This window comes from Mauremys mutica, chromosome 10 (assembly GCF_020497125.1).
Source record: "Mauremys mutica isolate MM-2020 ecotype Southern chromosome 10, ASM2049712v1, whole genome shotgun sequence".
Classification (NCBI taxonomy): Eukaryota; Metazoa; Chordata; order Testudines; family Geoemydidae; genus Mauremys; species Mauremys mutica.
In genome coordinates, this window is record NC_059081.1 from 6,591,194 (window position 1) to 6,612,347 (window position 21,154).

The following is a 21,154-nucleotide window of genomic DNA, read 5'->3' on the forward strand; positions in this document are numbered from 1 at the left end:
TCTAAAATAGAGGGAGGGAGCCTGCTGGCTAGTGAGCTCAACAGTCCAGAGATGGGGAACTTTCAGGCAAAGATTCTGTGGATAAGCCCAACCCTTGGGGAAAAAAGCACCAAGAGAGTTTTACTGTCCATGAAGTACAGAAAGATCTCCCTTTCTTAGAGGTCTCATTGGACAGAGCAAGTTGCAGATTACACAAGTTAATCAGAACAATCAAGGACTTGGAAAGTAAAGTGTCAGGCGATCTAAGGATTTCAAAATGAGTGCTTAACTGGCAAAAGTGGTCCTTAACACTGGAACTCTCTATTACAGCTGGTCATAACTTTCCCCTCTCCCCATGAAATATGGCCTTTTTTTTTCCTAAACTTAAAACTTTGAGAAAAGACCTTTGTGTTTTTGATTTTTTCTGTTATTTTTCTTGAAATTTATTTTTTCCCCAAACATTGAACTTTTGAATTTTCAGGTTAGTTGTATCTCCTCTTTTGTCCTCTTCCTTCATCCTACCCTCCCTTCCTCCCCCCCCCCGACACACATATTGGTGTTGACTGCAATACAATAAATGATACCTTAGCTTGGGTTTGTTTTTTTCTCCTCCCCCTCTCGCACACACACTTTTTCATTTCTTTTTCCAGTTTTATTTTTGCCACTCTAACTTTTCAGAATGTGCTCAACTTTGGAAGATCTGGAGTGCCAGATAGTCTTTCCTTTTTGCCAATGCTTTTTTTCCCCCCAAAACGGAGGACGTTTTGAAAAGATATGGAGTACCAAAATGAAAAATGAAAACAGGCTATCTTGGCCTTCGATTCTTTCCATTACACTCAGTGACACAAGAAAGAAAGACAGAAAGAAAGAAGAAGAAAAAAGGAAAACCAACAATATGAAATTTCAATTTTTTCCCAGAAATATTCCATGAAAATTTTCGAAAAATATGTTTCATTTTGATTCCTGTGAAATTGTAAAAGGTTTGAAATACTGAATTTTCTTAATTACATTACTGTGTCCATATTTCAACCAGCTCTAATCTCTATCCTCGTCAGTCCAAGCTCAGATACCGTGGTGATACTACATACCTACACAGAGAAAGCCTAGATTTGGTGACCCGCAGGACACACTGTAAGATTCATATGGTTTCTCAGGTCTTTCATGGTGGCGGGGGCAGGATGGTGGAATGGAGCTGTTCTGCAGGGGAAGGAACAGAGCCCATTATATTGCAGGTATGTTTTTAAAGTTTAATTGTTGTTGTTGTTAACATTTGCATTGTTAACGCTAAATGAACCCAGAGTTTAAGAATTAAATGTATGTAAATACAGATGCTTCCCGACTTACGCAAGTGTTCCGTTCCAGAACACTTTGTGTAACTTGAATTTTGCATAAGTCAGGAATGTATACCCGACCATTAAGTAAAAAAAACCCAAAACTTTCTAGCTTACGGAACTTATGGAACTTTGTCCGTAAGTGTGGATTTGCATAAGTCGGGTTTGTGTAACACGGGGAGAGTCTGTAAATAAGAGAGATACATAAACCATTCTCTAGTTAGAATTCAACATTTTGCAAGGCAAACTCAGGGAATCCATCTGCAAGGACCTAGTAAATAAATAGAAAGAACAGGGCATTACAATGACATGCATCTGTATAGGGCCGACCAATGTACCAGGAGAGTGCTTGTTACGTGACTGTTGGATGTCCAAGCAATTCCAGTAAAGGGAACACCACTCTGCACCCTCCTATATTCCCTTAGAAGCTCAGAGCTGAAGAGTCAGACCCCACAAGGTGGTCAAGTCACCCCACTACTACAAAACAGCTGGTTGAAAAGTCTTGCAGAGTTGCCTCTTAGGCTACAAATGTTCAAACTAAGCAGTGGTAGCAGAAGCAGAAACACTGCCTGCTATCAGGAAACCCACTCTGTACACCGAAGCCAATCGGTGAACAGCAGTGATTTCACAAGTTTTATGGAAAGAGCCAAACAGAGCAGCTGTATCAGAATCACAGATGTTGTTGAAGAGACCACTCTGCTCGCACTACCCCTAAAATTACTTGTAGTCCCAATTGTTAAGCATATTTCATGTGTTTGCTTGCTTGATCTCAATTACCCTGGAATTATATTGGGGTAATGAAATTGGAAGTTGGCACAATCCTGAATAGTGCATGGAGTTCTAGATGCCCCATATCAAAAATAATTGGAAAAGGTACAGAGAAGAGCAACAAGAAATGATTGGGGGTGGGGGGCTGGAACAGCTTCCCTACCAGGCAAGACTAAAAAAAACGGAGACTGTTCAGCCTAGAAAAGAGAAGACTAAGGGAGGGTGGGCGGGGATATAATAGAGGTCTATAAAATCATGACTGGTGTGGAGAAAGTGTATAAGGACATGTTATTTACCCCTTCAGATAACACAAGAACTAGAGGTGACCCGATGAAATTAAGAGGTAACAGATTTAAAACAAACATCAGGAAGTACTTCACACAACGCACAGTCAGCCTGTAGAATTTGTTGCCAGGGGATGTTGTGAAGGCCAAAAGTGTAACTGAATTAATTAATTAAATGAATTAGAAAATGAATTAAATAAGTTCATGGAAGATAGGTCCATCGATGGCTATTAGACAAGATGATCGGGGATGCTACCCCATACTGGGGGTGTCCCTAAACCTCCAACTGCCAGAGACTGGGACTGGCTAAGAGGGGATGGATCACTCAGTAACTGTCCTGTTCTGTTCATTCCCTTTGAAGCACCTGGCATTGGCCACTGGCAGAAGACAGGATGCTGGGCTAGATGGAAAATTGGTCTGACCCATTATAGCTGTTTTTATGTTCTTAAAACATTTTTTCTTTAAACTAAAAAAACCACAGCCAGTTTTTCTGGTAAAGAAAAAGGTTACTTCAGAGCACTGAAATGGAGTTCAGATGCCACAGTGCTGAGTGTGGCATAAGAGCCTGAACAGAATAGGATGGGACTGTCCTGCTACCTGACTTTATTCTGCTCTGAATTAGGCTATTTCTATTGGGCATTGCAATATACATGGTCCTTATGTTCTTAGAGTCTGTGATGCCGGCATAAAGCAAAGGCAGGCAAAGTATTTAGCAAGTGTTCCTTCCAGTTCCAGATATCAGCACTAGACAGCAGGGCAAATTGATTTTAATCAAAAAGATTTTAATCAGCAAGCAGGAAATCCTGATTTAAATAATTGATTTTAATCTTGTTTTTCACTTGTACTTTTTTAGTTATTTTCCTATAGAAAGATTGATTCTCATTGATTGGCATAATTTGGTGGTACTTTTTGCTAATCAGGGGGATGAGCTATATAATTGCTTAAATAAAGGTCTATAAATACAGTGTAACAAATATATTCAGATTCTTTTTACTTTTTTATGCTGGGAAATGATGTATGATGCATTTCTAATTTAGTAGATGGTGATTTACTTTTTACTTGAGATTTGTGTTATGCTGCATTTGGATGGAAATTGGAGTTCAATTAAAAATGCACAAAAACAGCATTTTAAAATTGTTTCTATTAGTTAAATAAAACTACCTAAAGTGTCCTGGAAACAAAAAGAGTAAGTCTCAAAACACGTTTTGCATCAAAAACTAACTGATTCATTAAACAAATGAAGTATTATATATAGTTAGTGAACTGAACTGATTGTTTCTATTCACCATGTCCTTCAGGATTCTAGACCTAATAGATTTCATCCTGCCACATCCTGCTTTTCGTCATTGCTTGAAATGAGGAAAAATAAGCTTTCCTGCTTTTTCAATTCCCAATTGATGTCTCAACTTTGAATGATCTAGTCATTGAACCAAACTGGCCAAATGAACTCAAGTGAAGCAAATATTCTCTCTGTACCTGCAGAAGAGGCTACTACTGTCAAAAGTCAGTTTAGAACTTGATTACAGGTGGTCAACCAGTGACTTCCACTGGGTCATTGGCTTGACTTTCTTTAAAATTTTGGCAGCAAACACGTACTGTTTGAATATATTTTTAATTAATTTCAATTATTTTAATGGATGATAGTAAGTTTAGGCCTGAACATAGGTTGGCCTAATTTTCAATAAAATTTTTAAAATATATTTTTATTTTCATCTCCCCTCCTAGACAGTGTCCAAGGGGTAGGTTCAGGACCCTGGCAAAAGCCATGAGACATCAAACATTGCCCTTTGTTCATTGATACTCTGGGGCCAAGGGTAGGAAACTTCTCCCCTAGCCCACTCACAGGGTTGGCCCATTGTGTGCTTGTTCCCCCGTGATAGCCTAATTTCACAATGGCCCTGCTCTTCACAACTAAACATATTCTTGATGGATAATTATCACAGAAGGAGCATTTAACAGTGAAACAGCTGACAATGCCACTACTGGGGTTTGCTAGGCTTCCTTGTCAGTCATCCTGTGAGAAGCTCCGTCATTAGCTGCATTAAGCAAGCGGGTTTTCAATATTACAGTAGATAGGAAGCAGATTTAGGGCTGTCCTTCTGAATAGCTCAGTCCCAAAAAAAAGCTGGGCTCTAATTTCCAGGCTCAGGGAGTATAAATGGGTTGCTAATTTACTTCCTCTCCAGTCCTGCTGCCATATAAGGGCAATCAGTCTGGTCTAGGAGAGCTACACCCAAAAGGGAGGTGTCTCAAATAGTTCTCATTCACATCACATCTAAATTGTTCTTATTTATTAGAAGAGGGTCAGTTTTTTCTTTCATTGAATACTGGCTTTAAAAAAAAGAAGAAAATGTCATGGGAAAACAATCTCCCTTTCAAAATCTTTGCATATTTCCCCTGGATCCTTCCACCCCATCAAACTCCCCAACCCTGAAAACATTGCAAGTTTGGGATTTTTTTCCTAACTCTCTCCCGCCATTCCTGCCGCTGCCCCTTTTCAGCAGAAAAACAGAAATATAGAGAAGGGAGGGCATGTAACCAAAAAAAAAAAGTAGATTTAAAAAATATCCAAACATCCAAAAATGCTTAATAAAATATTTCACACAAAAAATTCAGAATAAAATGTAAGCAAGGTGCTAGGTGCTGTACAAACAGAAGGCCCCAACCCTGAGGAGTTTACAGTCTAAACAAGCAACAAAGACAAAGGGTGGGAGAGGAACTCAGTGGTCACCCAGCAGAGTGGGGAATAGCACCCCGAGTTCCTGAGTCCAGTAACCTATCTACTAGACTGTACTGCCTCAAAGAATGGGGCAGATTCTAGGGTGGTGGGGGGTGAGTAGGCGAGTCGTGGGGGTGGGGGGCTGAGGAGGCAAGCGAGGAGTCAGTGGCTGACCTATTCTACTGAGCTGGTCTGGCTCCCAGCCCCTCTCCAAGGGTTGCAGCTGTCTGGAGGTGCTGCCTTCCACGCCTTCCTCAGTCACACCTCATTCATTCAACAGGGCCATTGATTACAAAGTTGGGGGAAGATCTTATTCTACTTCTAGCAAAAAGACATTTTTCTTTTACCTTAATTATACTACCTTAGGGGCCCGCTATAACATATTACCAAGGTTCAATACTGCTGTTTCGGTGGGGCAGCGCTGGGAAAGGAGGGTATGTTTCCGCGGGGCGGGTGGTGCTGGGGGGGAGGGGAGTATTTCAGGGGGGCTGGGCGGCGCTGAGTGGGGGTTCGGCCCTTAGCTGTTTTCTTTGGAGTAATATGGCCCTCGCCACTTTACGAGTTCTTCAGGCCTGTTCTAGGGGCAGATCCTAGAAAGTGTTCAATTCTAGTGTTCTGGTTCAATTCATAACAGAGATAAGAGTAGGCTACAATGGTCACATACAGGTTTAGCACTGATCAGGAGTGTGTGGAAGCAGAATAAATATTCCTGGCTATGCCTCCTTGCGTTTATGGCTGGCCCAGAATGCACCCACTTATAGGAGTGTATTTCTAATGAGAGCCCAATTAATTGCCAAACAAGTAATGAAAAATAAGAAAAATATAAAAGGATTTTTTTTTCCAGAAAGAAAATAATCCAGTGCATGAAATGGAAGTGAGCAACTGAGGCCTCGGGGGAAAAGATATTAAACACTGAAAATGGGAACACTACCTAGAATTAGAATGGATATGAAATAGGATTCCTTCTCAAATTCCATCCACAACATACTGCAGGTTATTTATTTGGGGGCAAATGCAATATCAAATATTTGCTTCTTCAGTCCCAGCCAGGAATTTTAATTCACAATAAAGGAAATAAAGCTGAAACATATTGGGCATAATTAGCTAGAATATTATCTTGGTTTTGTGGCCAGCTTAAAAAAATAAATCATATGATGTTTGGAATCTGCTGTAGGCCATAAATTAAATCTTCAAGAGAAGAGCTGGTAAGTGCATATAGAGGGTTGTGTTTCAGTGGATTTATCCCCACCTCTTTTACCTGCAATAGCATCTAATTTCCCCAAGGTCCTTTTTCTGCTGTTTGACACATGCAAGCAATACAAGTTCAATATCATAAGGTGGGAGGAGAAAGGGGGAAGAACAGTCAGGAACTATTTAAAAAAAAATAAAAAAGAGCAAAACGTGTTTAGCAGATTTAGGATGATGATGAGAAAAAAGCTGAATTTGAAAGGCCAGCTCCATTCAGCAAGAAAAATATCACATTAAGCAGGCTTCTTTAGAAGATGCTTTGGAGGCTTTTCATATATAGAGAGAATAAACAGCATGTGAAAGGGGTAGGGAAAAATAAGTACACAATTGATTTGCACTTATTAATACTGCATAACTTCTGAGGAGCAGAGGGAAGCAGACCCATGAATCAGCTCTATACGGTCATCTCTAATGGGTTAAGATGTTAACTTCAAACCCCTCATGCTGAGTGCTATTTATACCACACACTGTTCTCTCCATTTGTATTTATTAGGAGACTCAGAATAAGCAGCTGAATCTTGATTTAATAAGAATGACAATGCTTAGTGTGAGCTTCCATCTGACTGCCAGGCAGGGAGGGATACTGAAGCGATGATACCACGGTGATGGGCTTGTTCAAAATGTCAGGATCAATAGAGCAGATAGTGAGACACGCAGAGCCGAGTTTGCATTCCTGTTCACAAGGCTCAGGGAATTGGAACTCCTGGGATGTCCTGCAAGACGCTCCACCTTCTGCCAAGGTGGCTCTGACCCACATCCATTTTTTTGTTGGTTTAGGGAACTGGAGATCACTGTGGGGCCCTTGACAGGCACTATCAACACTTGACTTAGTAAGGGGAGGTGCCAATCGTATTTAAAAATGCAGAGGACAACCCACGTCAAAGAAGCATCATGAAGGACACAGCATTAGGAAGAGCAGTAATCGGATTACAATGGCTTATCCATTCATTCATTCATTCATTCCAGTCTTGATCTTTACAGAACTCCGCCCCAGTGAGCCTTTAATGTACATTTAAAAACCCAAGAACGTAAGTGTTACAAAACATAAATGATCAAAAGCAGCAGCATTTCTCCCCCTTCCTCAAGCCTGCCTTGTCTCACCTACTCGCCGAACTGAAGGGGTTCAAAATCCCCACCCATTAGACTTGCCTACCCCCCTCACCAGCCCTAGTCCTCTCCGAATGCCTGCTCACATGGACAGGCTTCAGAAGGGCCTCTGGTGTGAGTTACTTCCCACCTGGGCCATGGCAGGAAGGAGATAATTCCAAAGGAGGGGCCCCGAGGGAGAATGGAAGGCATTTGCAGAGGCCTCAGGCCGATTGATAAAAGTATGATTATTGTATCATGATTGGTTATGGGGCACAACTTCTGCCCAGAGCCTGGGCACCTATGAGAGGTGACAAGGCAAAGGAATCAAAGTCCCATTCCCACCCTCCTCCTGTAGAGGCCATAGAAGTATTCACCATAGGCTACTCCAATGGGGCATCTCCAGGCCCCTTGTGCAGCCTTTCTGCTGGAGTGGAAGAACAGGAAAAGAGGAGTCATGCAGCGATCCCTGGGTCTTACCTCCCTCCATGTTCTCCCCTCCACAAACATGGAGGCAGGGTTTTCACCCCTGAATATATTCCCCAAATAAGCATTAGATCTCTGGGTCCCAGTGCATCAAATTGGCGACACAGAGAGTGCCTGATGTGAGTCTGAGCTGCAGGCAGCCTTGCGGGGCTCATTTCTCTATTCTGAGCATCCCGCCTGCTGCATGAGCCGACAGGGGCTTCCTAAGACCAAACAGAGCATCTGTGCCATATGGTGAAAGGCTGGAATTCTGCAGCATTTCCAGACCTGCTTCAACCAGCCAGGTTTGTGGATTTTAATCGCACATTTTTCTAGCATCCATGGCAGCACTTCAGCAGCAACATCTTGTATGTGTCCATGATCCAGCACCTATTCTCTGCGCCCGGTGCCAGCCACAGCAGCCAACCCGTTCTGCCTTAGGCTTACAGCTAGCATTTCTAGTCCCATTAGCTGACACTGTCAGCCAATCGCCAAGTTGGAAATCCCAAAGCTAATCAACGACACGGCCAAGTTCTCAGCCTCTGCATATTTATTTTTCTAGCCATTTTATAATGTTTAATAAGCAGTTGCCGGAATTTGCCTCAGCCTTCATTTCCCACTAGAGAGAGAGAGATGATAGTATTTGCATATATGCACACCTGTACTCCTCCTCTCCACGGCCCTGTGTGGAGGAAAGTAGACCATACGTAAACAATAATTAGCACTTACATCGCGCCTTTCCTACAATGCTCATCACAAAGCATTTTATGATATGCAGGAATATTACAGTCCTCACTGTGCAAATGGTGAGATGAAGGCACGGAGCGTTACCTAAGGTTACAAAACAAGTTACACCACTCTTGGACATAAATAGCGTTATTCCTGATTGACACTGGTATGAGTCAGAGGAGAATACGGGCCAAGGCTGTGTGCACTTATAGAATCCTAGAAATGTAGGGCTGGTAGGGGCATCCAGTCCAGCACCCTGTACTGAGGCAGGACCAAGCATACCTTCTATAGCACTTTCTCATTGTGAGCCTCAAGGCTCTTTACAAACATTAATGAATGGAGTCTCCCAATACTCCTATCAGGTAGGTGTCACATACATTTTGCAGACCAGGCTTGTAATGTGCCCAAGATTACAGTCCCTCAGTGACCAGAACGGAGCCCAGGGGGCCTGCTTGCTATGATCACTTCACACAACCCTGCCTCTGAATGACCAAGGAGATACCCAGGCCACAGCAGGACCCGGTGAACGCATCTGACTGCATTAGCACTTCATCCTTTAGCATTTTAAATAGAGGACGCTGGGGGATGAGCACAGATTTATTGCATTTGTAGAAACGGGGCATTCATGGTTCAGAGTCAAGTTAGGAAAGTGGCAAATTTGTTGAACAAAACTTGAAATAAAAGTGCAGGAGTTCTGGCTTTCACCCAGATGCCCACCAAGACACAGCCATTGGAGAGGATTCAAGGCAACAAGCATGAAATCACGAGAAGCAGCTCAGGCTGGCTGGCTCATGTCTGGTGGGAGGACTAGCTCAGCAGTTTGAGCATTGGCCTGCTAAACCCAGGGTTGTGAGTTCAATCCTTGAGGGGGCCACTTAGGACCAAGTACTGATTTTGTCCCTGCTAGTGAAGGCAGGGGGCTGGACTCGATGACCTTTTGGGGTCCCTTCCAGTTCTATGAGATATGTATATCTCCATATATTATTATATGACATCTCCCAGCAGTGTCTGAGAGCTGCACTTTTCAAACGAGCCTTCCCGTGGGGGTGAGATGCAGCACAAATTCTCAGAGGCTTCCTGAAAGATTTTAACACATGCTTGGCCCCTTCTCCCTCCTCTCCTGCAGAGTAACGTTACTCGCACTGATACTACCGATCGCATAGCCATAACAACAAGCCACAGATCCTCCTGGAGGGGAAACCTAAAACATAGTCATCTATTTCCCTTCTGTGCTTTTGTACACACAGGCACCTATGGACTCAAAAGAGCCTCTTCTTTGTCCTTCATGCTTGAAGGTCTGTGTGGGCACATGGGGCAGAGTGACCACAGCTAGGCAGGCAGTGAGCTCCGACTCCTGCTTACCATGCAAAACTTGCTCATTTCCATATTACCTTGTCTTTCCCCTGCACCCTTCCATTTTATCCAACAACAACATTGTGTCATAAACTGGGATTATAAACTCTTAATGACACCTAGCACTATGGGGTCCTGATCCTCAACTGGGGCCTCTTGGTACTACTTAAGAGTTGATATTATTAACTATTATTACTAGGATACTAAATAAATACTAATGCTAAGGAAGACTGGCATAGATCAAGGGATTGATAACGGGACGAGGAATCTGTAGGTCACCAAACAAAGTGGCCTAGATCAGTAGCGACTGAAATTAATCTTCTAAGGCAGAGCACAACAGGTGCTAATTAGAAGTCTCATGGGTACTCTCAGCCAAGAAGTCCGAGGGCAATGGGGCAGAGAGGTGGAACTTGCCCTCTCAGTGCTAGCTCTGGTCCCCCGAGATTGTGGCTGAGGCTCACTGGTTTGTAAAGATGCATGCACGAGGGGAGGCTTCCGCTGCCACTGCAGGTGTTGCACCTGCTCAAAGGCGGCGGAAGGGTCTTCAGTCCCCAGAGATGTCAGTCTACAGCTTTTCATCAGTGTGAAAAACAATGAAAGGAGAGGCCAGCCTGTCACTCTGACTGCTGCCTTCGGGGCCAGTGCACTTGACTTACTGCCGCGCTAGATGTTGCTGTAATTCCTCATCCTGCTGAGTGAGAAGCTTCTTGTTATTGAATTGCTGACCCCTTCCATGCCCTTTCCCAGAGACCGCTGGCCAGGATCAAGAATTCTTCATAAGCTTTGCAAAATATCAAGGAACTGAATGCGTGAGTGAGGAGACTGTTAAAACTGAGACACTCTGGTCTGAGACCTAAATGCCCCCGTCTCTCAGAGGGGAAATACACAGGAAAGTCTTTGGCATTCATCTCACGGAGCCCCTGACACACCTCCCCTTTGGCTGAAATGGGCATACTAGGCTGTGGAGTATAACCTGGAGCCTTTGTGAAGCCTGATGGTCCATAAAGGATCTGAGTTTATACCAGCAGTGCCCCTCCACTCTGCTCTGCCTGTCTACGCTGCCCCATGCCAGAGCACTGCCATCCTCCGTGAGGGAGTGAAACGTCACAGAGGGGGATTAATGGTATTTCGAGCTGCATTACCTACTGTGCCCATTTTCACCTGGAATCTTTTGGGTTCAAGATGTCCTGCCACAGCACAATGTTCCCAATGACACCTCCCTCCCTCCTCACGATGTCCCCCTGAAGAGCTCCAGCTGTGTAGCGATAACATCCTGGGGCTGCAGAAACCTAGGGACAGGCATAAAATGGAGTCATTGTTTCTCCCTTTTGTTGCTTTTATGTTCCCTCCACAGCTTCTCACCTTCCCTCTGACACCGTACAGCAGAGAGGGGGAGCTGGCCATAAATGAATGTTATGAGAAAATCAGTTCTCTCACTCATTTAATCTCTGTAAAAGAAGACAAACATCCCCTGCTGGGCACACATTTTCCTAACCAAGCAGAAATTTCAAAGAAATGGCAAAGAAAGCTATAATTGTACAAACCTACACACCTTGAAAACATAATCACAGAATGCTGCATCCTAGCAGGATACAGTCCTACTATTTCCCTTCAAGGGAGTTGAAGAACAATGACATTAAAGGTTGTAAGATTCTAGATACTATGGTAACAGAGGCCAGATGGATACCATAGGTACATACACTGTATGCTAAAATGAACTCCACGAAGCTTAACAGTTGTAGCAAATCCATATGCTAGAGAAACAGCTAAACAGTTCTAATGCAGTGTTCGGGCTAGAACCCAGAACCTTGCCTCCAAAAACACAGGCCTCTACCAGTTGAGCTAAACAAGATTCCACTTTTTTCCCCCCAAGACAGCACTTTAGAACACACAATGAGGAAAAGGGGAGTGAGTAGAATTAGTGCTTTCTGCTGCTCCATTGATCTCCTCCGTGCATACTTTGGGATTGTGTGCACTCCTAGGGGAGCATGGAGGAAGCCAGCTCTGTGCTGTCATGAGGGTTGGGTCTGTGATTATGGTAGGTGCTTATGATGCTGGAGCAAAGCCCTTTGGCTTCCCTCCACCAACCAAGGCACCAGCATAAGGGCCATTCACAGTATATCCCTAACATTACATGCCCCTAGGCACATGTAACTTCTGCACACCAGTCAGTAGGGGGCAGCAGTAAACCTATGCAAGAAGACAGAGGGCACACTTAAGAGTTTTCTGGCGCATGCATGCAAAAACACTCTGCACATCTGATCCCCCTCATCTGAGGGGTAATAAGGTACTATACGCTAGATGCTGAGATGGTATAAATCAGCATAACTCTATTGAAATAAATGGACCCATGTCCATTTACACTAGGTGAGGATCTGGCCCAATGAATTCAGAGTGCACTAAAAAAAGCCAGAGCTAGCGTAACCTAACGCTCTTTGGAAAACAGAACCAGAAATGCTGATCATGAGGTATGATTCCCTGCTAGCCAACTCCTAGAGTTTACCCAGTAAACTCCTTCTAGGAGCCTTTACTATGTTGCAGAATTTCTGTTTTCAGAATCCGGGAACAAACGAGGCCAGTCTAAAGGTTTGTAAGAAATAAATTGCTTTCTAAATAGAGGCATCTTTCTCAAAAGAGGTTGTTGCTTAGATAACTAAGACAAATGACCCATTTACATGTTAATTAAGTTACATAATTCCCATATGTTACAATTACTCAAATACGTGCATTGTGGTGTGTGCCGCAATAAATCTTGTAATTAAGAACAGGGAGATCCATTTTGGAGGGAAAATGCTATTACAGAATTTTAATACACATCTTATTCCCGGATACTAGATGGGAGGACACAAGCTGTAAAATTCAGATCTGGTTCCAGATACAAACTTACCTGAAGTTCAGGGTTGTTGAGGTTCAGGTTTTTGGCTTAGTTCATTAGAGAGATGGGACTGATAAGAAATTTGGATACGGGCAAGATTGTGATCTTCCCTGCTTTGAAAACATCCCCGAACCCCCATCACCACCATCCCCTAAAATCATCATAAAGATTTAAAAGGAAACACAAAATAAAAGTCACTAAAACTTGATTTTTAAAAAGGGAAAACACAAGGGCACAGTAATCAAGTGACCATACTATTAACTAGTTGGGCCTAAAACTCTTGTATCTGCCCTTATATAGCAGCACACTTTTACCAGCTTAATTTGTAATCTGCTAGGGGCTGAAAAAGCAAAGTTTCAGCCAAAACCAGTCTGAATGTGCTTAAAAAAACACACTTGGACAATGCAGTGCTGGCTGGACAGGACTGCAGGTCTTTTCAAGATTCACAAAATTCTCAGCTCAGTCCTACTGCCTTCCCTAGCTTTCCAGCCAAAATTTTGTACAGCGAACTGTGGTAGATTTTGGTGATCTGACTCTTCAATGCTAGAGGCTATGCAAAGGATGCAGAATTGTGTTTCATTAGCTGTATTTAAACTTCTTCTCCCTGCTCTGGGCTCAGTCTATGGCTTTTGTATTTGGGATCAATCATGCTGGCAAAGTAATAGTTTCTCTGAATCATTTTTCAGTCCTGTCCGTGTGTGTTTCCAATTCTCTGCTCTTAATTAGATCAACCCAGATTCCAAATGAGACTGCAACAGCGCTGCCATCCTCCTGTAGTCTGTCAAATCCTTTCATAACTTTCTGACATTGCTTTTGTAAATGTAGCATTTCTCTGGAGTGCCCCCTGTCATGTAAAGTGTGTGCTATGTTCTGATCCAAACCTTCTCTAGGATCAGCACAAATGTAAACACAATGACGGGGCAGCTGGATGCAAATGGAGAGAGACACTCATCCTGAGAGCTCCTCTAAACTGAGAAGCTGAATCATTCATGCTCTTTTATCAGCCAGACAGCTGGTGACTCCAGAAGAATTTCTGAACTTCCACAATGTACTTGAGGACTAATCTGTTTAAAGGTGGTCTTTGTTTCTCAACGCGGTTTAAATAGTGTACTGAACACCCATGGATCAAAAATTCAGGATGGTTGCTCCAAACCCTGAACTTCATCTCAGGGTTACTTCCTGAGTCAGGGGGGTCTTTCCTGTCTGGGAGGAGTAACGACTTTTATGGACTGTCTCTGGCTGTGTCACTCATACCGGCTCAGTCAGCACAGTAACTATTACATTATTTTTATTGCCTAAGTAAATGGCAAATAACTCCTCCTCACACTTTTCTTGGATGGCATCTTTCAGTGACTTGGAAACAATACTCTGTGGTTTTGCTTTCAGATATCATCATTTGCCCTGTATTGATGCTGGTTGTTATTAGTAGGCCATTTCTTGTGTTTGACCAACAATGATGAACTAAGGTCAACTGTGATTCTTTTAGTTCTTTCTTTAATTTTTCCTCTTTCTTCATTTGGAGCACTTATGCTGTGATTCCGTTCAAGACCTTTTCCACTCGGCTTATGCAGAACACCTTGTCCAGTTCTGAGAGAATACTTCATCCAATTCTCTGGGATCCAAAACACTCAGTTCGACTATGGGTTTCATCACACAGGTTCCTTTATTTGGTAAGCAGCAAAGCTACGTTGAGTTGATCAGACTCAAGTGTAGGGGATGGGTATAGGGCGTACCACATATCCAAAGTTACACAGAGAACCTCTTCCTTTACAGACATTGACACATTACATTAGCTATACATTAAATCATGCATTTTTTGATTGGCTTGGTTACTTTGCGGGAACTAATCCCTGTACAGCACGTTCTGTCCATTTGCTGTTCATTGGGAACCTGATCTTTACATTCCAGGTTTATCTTGTCCATGGTCCCTAACATCAAGTTGTTGCTGCTTATCTTAGCTAGCACAGACATCCTGACTCCAGCATATTGTTTGTCAAGCCCCTATTTACAACTCAACCTTCTATTCGCCTTCTCAATTAGGCCCACTAAGAAATGAGTTACTAAGTTACTTATGTCAAGCCAGTCCTGTGACCCAGTAGTGGAGCCACAAGTTGAGAACCTGCCTGGAGAAGTATATCCCGAGAAAGTGCTTCATTTTTTTTCTTTTGAGTTGCTAAATTGGTGCTACATTGAAGGCAACACTAAGAACAGAAGAATGGTCAGATCAAAGGTCCATCCAGCCCAGTATCCTGTCTACCGACAGTGGCCAATGCCAGGTGCCCCAGAGGGAGTGAACCTAACAGGTAATGATCAAGTGATCTCTCTCCTGCCATCCATCTCCACCCTCTGACAAACAGGCTAGGGACACCATTCCTTACCCAGCCTGGCTAATAGCCATTAATGGACTTAAATTCATGGAGGTTATCTAGTTCTCTTTTAAACCCTGTTATAGTCCTAGCCTACACAACCTCCTCAGGCAGAGCCACTGAGTGTGGCTACATAGGCCTCTGTATTGATTTGTGTGCCAGTGTGAATGTCTGTGAGAGAGTGATCTGTTGTAAGAGTCACAGGAAGACGCCCAGAGTTCTCTGCAAAGCCTGTTGGCTCGTGACCGCAGATGCCTCTAAAGCAAGCCCTGTGACTCTAGCTAGTATGGCCGAAACAAAAGGGCCCTGACCAAAGTAGCCTCGCTCTGCTGGCTTGACCGACGAAGGGACTGCCTGGATTTAAGTTTGTGTGTCCCTATCCTCCCCGTCCTCAGACAGCCTGATTTCCTCAACCTCTTTCCTCTAATTCTTCTTCTCCATCTTTGGTTTCAAGTCGCACCAGAGTCGTTTGAAGGCGGTTTATGAGCCACTGACTGGTCCAATCACTTCGCCTGATGCAACAGACTATGCGGCGCCATTCTCTCTGAGACTAGTCAATGCTCTTTGCTAAAGGGGGCTGTAGGAAAGTCGTGGACATCCTAAACAAACCTTCCCTGCATGAAAGACCCAAGGGTCAGTGGCCAGGTCCTGGGGGTCGGAGGAGGCAAGTGGTCTCCTCTTCACCAGGAAATCTGGATAGGTACTGGGGAGTGAGGATTCCAAGGCAATTCCCGCTTCGCCAGCTGTTGGGAAACAGGGGGGCTGGTGAGTCAAAAAGGAATCATCGCCCCACCAAAAGGCACACCTGCTGCTTACATGTACTCAAATTATGGTCCTCTCACTTGCAAGTTTTTGAAAAGATGGAATTGGTATACCAGAGATGATCCCAAATTACAGTTCCCCTTAGAAGGGAGTTTTGACCTTGACAAAATAGTGCATCTCAGAGGCGCACTTCTTGCCAACACCATCAGACAAAATCAGTTTGGTGAAGGACCTTGTCAAAGGCTTTCTGGAAATCTAGGTACACTATGTTTACTGGATTCCCCTTGTCCACATGATTGTTAGCATCCAATAAGGTTGAAAACTTTCTTATCAAGTTCATGGTTTTGCCTTTCCATTGTTATTATGGCATGATCACAGATTGATGTTTGGCCTCTTTTGGCCACTGAAGATGAACAGAAACTGCAGGAAGGATTGGGACAGGCTTATTGTTGTGATTGTGTAACAATCACAATAATGGCATTGGAAGAGCCGCACAGTAGGCCCATCAAATACATCGGTGTTCTCCTCTTCCACTTTAATAGACAAAAGTATTAAATGGCACATTTGGTCTTGAATTCAATGATTCTGATTTTCTAAGAAGGCCACAAATCATTTCTATCTTGCTATTTAACAACCCTCAACACAGCATTATCTCTTTTTATTATTTCATTTCAACAACTTATTTCTTACCAATCCAGTCAATCTTATCTGGTATATTGAGTCTGTTAAATTCATATGTTGACATTTGGTAATCCTTAAACACGAGCAACATGGTAGCAGTTTTGATCAGCAGTTTTAATATTTACGACATTTCGAATAAGAAACTACCACTTAGGGAACTGAAGACAGAGGGCCTAGTCAGTTTTATAAGGAACCAGATTATTAGATGAACTGCCCACCTTCTAGAAGTTTCTCGATTCCAGAAAACCAATCCCCACATCTCTTGACCATTCCACCCAATCCAATCTCTTCAATATTCAATGACAATTGATTCCACCCACTAGCCCCACCTCAAACGATCAATGACACCGTAAATCCTCTTTCACCTCTAGGCTTCAAGATAGTAAGAAAGCTTTAGAACTGTTTCCTTAAGTTCCTGAAGGACATAACAAGAACCTTGATATTCTAATCTCTTCCAATTTAAGTTTCCAGAAGAAGGTTCAGATTCACAAAATAAAATTAGAACCTATAGTATGAATAACCAATACATACTATGTTCATATAACTACTTCAAAGTGATACACACATTCAAAACATTTGCGCAGAGGTGAAAAATTGTGAAACCCATGAAAAACTACTGCATTGCATTTTTCCTTATATTAAAGCAGTCCCCCACAGTCAGCCCTGGATACAGATCCCAAGTTGAGCAGGATTCAGAGCAGGATTTTGGCTCAGGTCTGTCCTTGGTAGCTGCAGACACTCAATCATTTTTCAGTCCTATTGACTTTGTAATATGCCAGTGCAATGTGCCAGACCACTAGTATAAATGCGGTATGTCGTACAGTCTAACAAGAAAATTATAAATGATCTATTTAAACAAAACAGTGAGTACATTAAGGAGATGACATGTTTTGATGAATCAAATAAATTTCTCCTTCTCTCTCCCATTCCTTTTAAACTTCAAAGCAATCAAATGTTGTTTATGCATAAAATTTAATCCCTTCACAAATCTGTAGCTTGATTGAATTTGCATACTCTATTTCCTGTGAGCCAATGTTAAGAGAGCCTCCTGTAATTTAAACTATTTCCCCTGCAGTCCCTCTATTTTTGCAGTGATATTTTCTATTAGTAGCTCTATTATGCCTAATATCTGTAATGTTGATTAGAATTTTCACTTAAAGCCACCTGTACTTATAAACTGCTAGGATGAAAAAAAAAAAAAAAGAACAAATACAATGAGAAAAAAGAGACAATAATTACCTGTCTTTGATGTCACACAGATCAATGTGTAAATCACTAAAATTCCCCAGGGAACCTTGCTGAACTAAAATGAGGTCCTTGGGCTGGTTATCAATAAAGATGAGCCTCATGCAGCCTTGAAAAGCAGTAATGGGATTTAAACATTGGGAATCGGTGAAATTGTCAGGGCACCCTGTGGGAAGGAAGGGAAAGAAAAAGAATGAAGAAGCGTGTTAAAATGAGCATTTATTTCTGTTGGGATTTCCTGATGGAAGACCTTGAGATCTAATTATTCCGATTGTTTTCTTTCCTTGCCCTGAACAAGCTTGTGTGATATAAATCCTATGGTAATACAGAAAGAGAGCAGTCAGCCAAGGAAACCAGGTGCAAGGGCTTCCGACGTGCTGAGCACAGTGAAACGCTCTTTTGTCTTCTTTAAATGCCACAGTCAATAGTTAACTCCTCCCAGAGCAAACACCATGCAAAATTTAAAAATTATTATGGGTCAGATTCTGTTAGGGTGACCAGATAGCAAGTGTAAAAAAATCAGGATGGGGGTGGGGTGGGGATGGAGTAATAGGAGCCTATATAAGAAAAAGCCCCCCAAATTGGGACTGTCCCTATAAAATTGGGACATCTGATCACCCTAGATTCTGTCAGGGCAAGGAACGTGGATGAAATCCGATGGCCAGCTAGGAAGGAAAAGAGAGCAGAGACCAGTGCATCTGCCTCTGTGTTTGGACAAGACAGGTGAGGGAATATCTTATATTGGACCAACTTCTGTTGGTGTGAGAGATAAGCTTTTGAACTGACACAGAGCTCTAAGCTCAGAGTCTCTCTCACCAAGAGAAGCTGGTCTAATAAAAGATATTGCCTCACTCACCTTGTATCACTTATGATTGACAAACCATAAGAGGCACTTTCTGTAAAACACAGAAATCTTTACATTAGCTAAAAAAGGCAGATTTTCTGATTTAAGCATATGTGGTGTCTGTCATGTGAAAGCTTCATACACCCCCGCATCTTTACACTCACTTCAGAGATGGGCTGAGAGAGAGAGATGTTAAGTGCCTCACCCAAACTCAAAGTGGTAGAGCCAAAAAAGCAGAACCCAGGAGTCCTGCCTCTCTTTGTCCCCTCCCTAAAACCACTCCATAAAACTATATCCCTTGATCCAAACTTTTATTTTGTAATACTCTGCATCTTTTCTGGAATATAGCTGTGTAAAGGATGACCTGTCCTAAAGATCTCCAGCTAACGGTCTTGTTTGCTTATTCACTTGTATTCCTTTTTAATTCAAAAGAGGGCAGGCAGGACAGAAAGTTTTGTATTCTGTCCCAGCTTGGTCACATCTTTCAACACGCTTTTTTTTTTTCTTACTCTCTCTGTTAAAACGTAATGGCACCGTAACCTCTACATTCAATGAGGAGGCCAATCAATTCAGAGGTGGGCCAAATGATGGAACCCTTACTAATGCAAACAGCCCCACTAAGTTCAATGGGGCTGCTCATAAATACAGGAGCTCACTGGAAGGGTTCCTCAGTAAGACCTATATTGGGCTCCCAAGTTAAGCAGGGTTGTAGTTATTTAAGGAGCAAAGATGGATTTGGCATAAAAAGCTGTGATGGGGAGAGTAGGCAGCCTAGCTACGTAGCAGCGGAAGAGGTATTGGTTGTATACCCCATTGGCTGATGGGAGTCACTCTCTTTCATCCATATTGGTTTGTTTACTGCTTTCTTCTCTCTCACGTTCACTTATGCCCCACAGCAGTCTTCTCATACAACAGACTGCACACCAGCATGGCACGTGTGGCCCCTCATCGCCGGGACAAGAGCCTGAGATTCCAGCCCCCAACTCCCTGCCACACAATGCAGTGGAAGAAACGGCCTTTCAAAGCTCAGTCCCTAGAAGGTGAAATCCATCTGACACAACCTACCTCCGAAATAGTAGCTGTTCCCAGAATAGATCTGCAAGAGAGTGGTTGCGTGAGCAGCTGCGGCGACGTCATTATCCAGAGTCAGGGTGATGCGATGCCTTCTGGCATTTATGTTAACTGAATGCCAGAGCCCGTCATGGAGATTGCTGCCTGGAAGACAAATGCGGAGCGTAAAGGAGAAGAGGGAAGGAAGAAGTGGTGGCAGTGGTGTTCACCAAGCCTCCTTCATGTTCAGTCTCCTACAGCATGGGGAATAATGAAACAGCCTGGCTGGGAATGCAAAGAGCAGGCAGCAGGAAGTAACCAGCTGAGCTGATGATTTGATGCTTCTCTGCTTAGACCATTACCTCTGGAAGTGCTTTGGAATAGAACAGAAAGTGGAAAGATTTTCAAGACCCACTGGATTTAGGAGAATAAGATCCACTGGCTTTCAAAGGGACTTGTGTTCCTAAACCCCTTTGGCACTTTGGAAAATCCCCCCCCCAAATAAGGTTTAATAAAGTTAAAATATCATCTGGCTATATGGAGGCTAATGTGCATTGTGTTTGATGACAGTGTTCCTTGGAAGCCAAGAGTATCACTCTGCACAGCCACTTCTATAGGGAACATTCCTGGGGGATATTGCTAATTGTGTCTTCTCTCTTTTGCACACCTGTGCAAGGCTGGAGACAAACTGACCCTTTGCTTCTTTACTCTGTGAATCTGTGTCAGAATTCAGAGGGGTAGCCGTGTTAGTCTGGATCTGTAAGAGCAGCAAAGAGTCCTGTGGCACCTTATAGACTAACAGACGTATTGGAGCATGAGCTTTCGTGGGTGAATACCCCCTTGCATCCGACGTGCCACAGGACTCTTTGCTGCTATGTCAGAATTATGACCCTTCAAATGTTGTAACGTGTAAGAATCCCAGGTCATCTATCCCGACAGCCTTACAAGTCACTGGACATGATTCTGACTGTACTTACACTAGTGTAAATCAGAACTTAACTGCAATCAACAGAGGCGTGCCAGAGTAAAACTGGTGCAAGCAAGATCAGAACTGGACTTCTGATATTTACTCTTGCTAATGGGATTCTCATATTAACATTGCTTTTTGGAGGAAGTAAAAAGGATTGTAGTGATAAGTAGAGGCATATTAACAATTGAAAACTAAATGCAAAAACTGTGTGGGGGTAATCACTTAATTAGGAGCCAGGAAATGAGACTATTTCCATAAAAGCTTTTGCTACAGAATGCACATTTTCCACGGAAAAACAGGCTAATTTTCCAGGAAAAATGGACCAATTTTCAACCAAGAATAGGACTATTTTTAAGTGAAAAATGTTGTTAAGGTCTGAAAATTGTTCAAGAGAAGATA

At 42.9% G+C, this 21,154-nt stretch overlaps 1 protein-coding gene across 5 annotated transcripts in view; it reads right to left on the reverse strand.

The window, feature by feature from the left end:
* CNTNAP5 (contactin associated protein family member 5) overlaps positions 1-21,154 on the reverse strand; it is a 398,232-nt gene that overhangs the window by 149,764 nt on the left and 227,314 nt on the right. For all 5 annotated transcript variants that reach the window (XM_044978589.1, XM_044978588.1, XM_044978587.1 and 2 more), the window contains 2 exons: positions 19,801-19,950; positions 17,886-18,057 (listed from right to left, as the gene is read on the reverse strand). In XM_044978589.1, the coding sequence (XP_044834524.1) occupies positions 17,886-18,057; positions 19,801-19,950 (322 nt within the window). The remainder of the gene's footprint in view (positions 1-17,885; positions 18,058-19,800; positions 19,951-21,154) is intronic.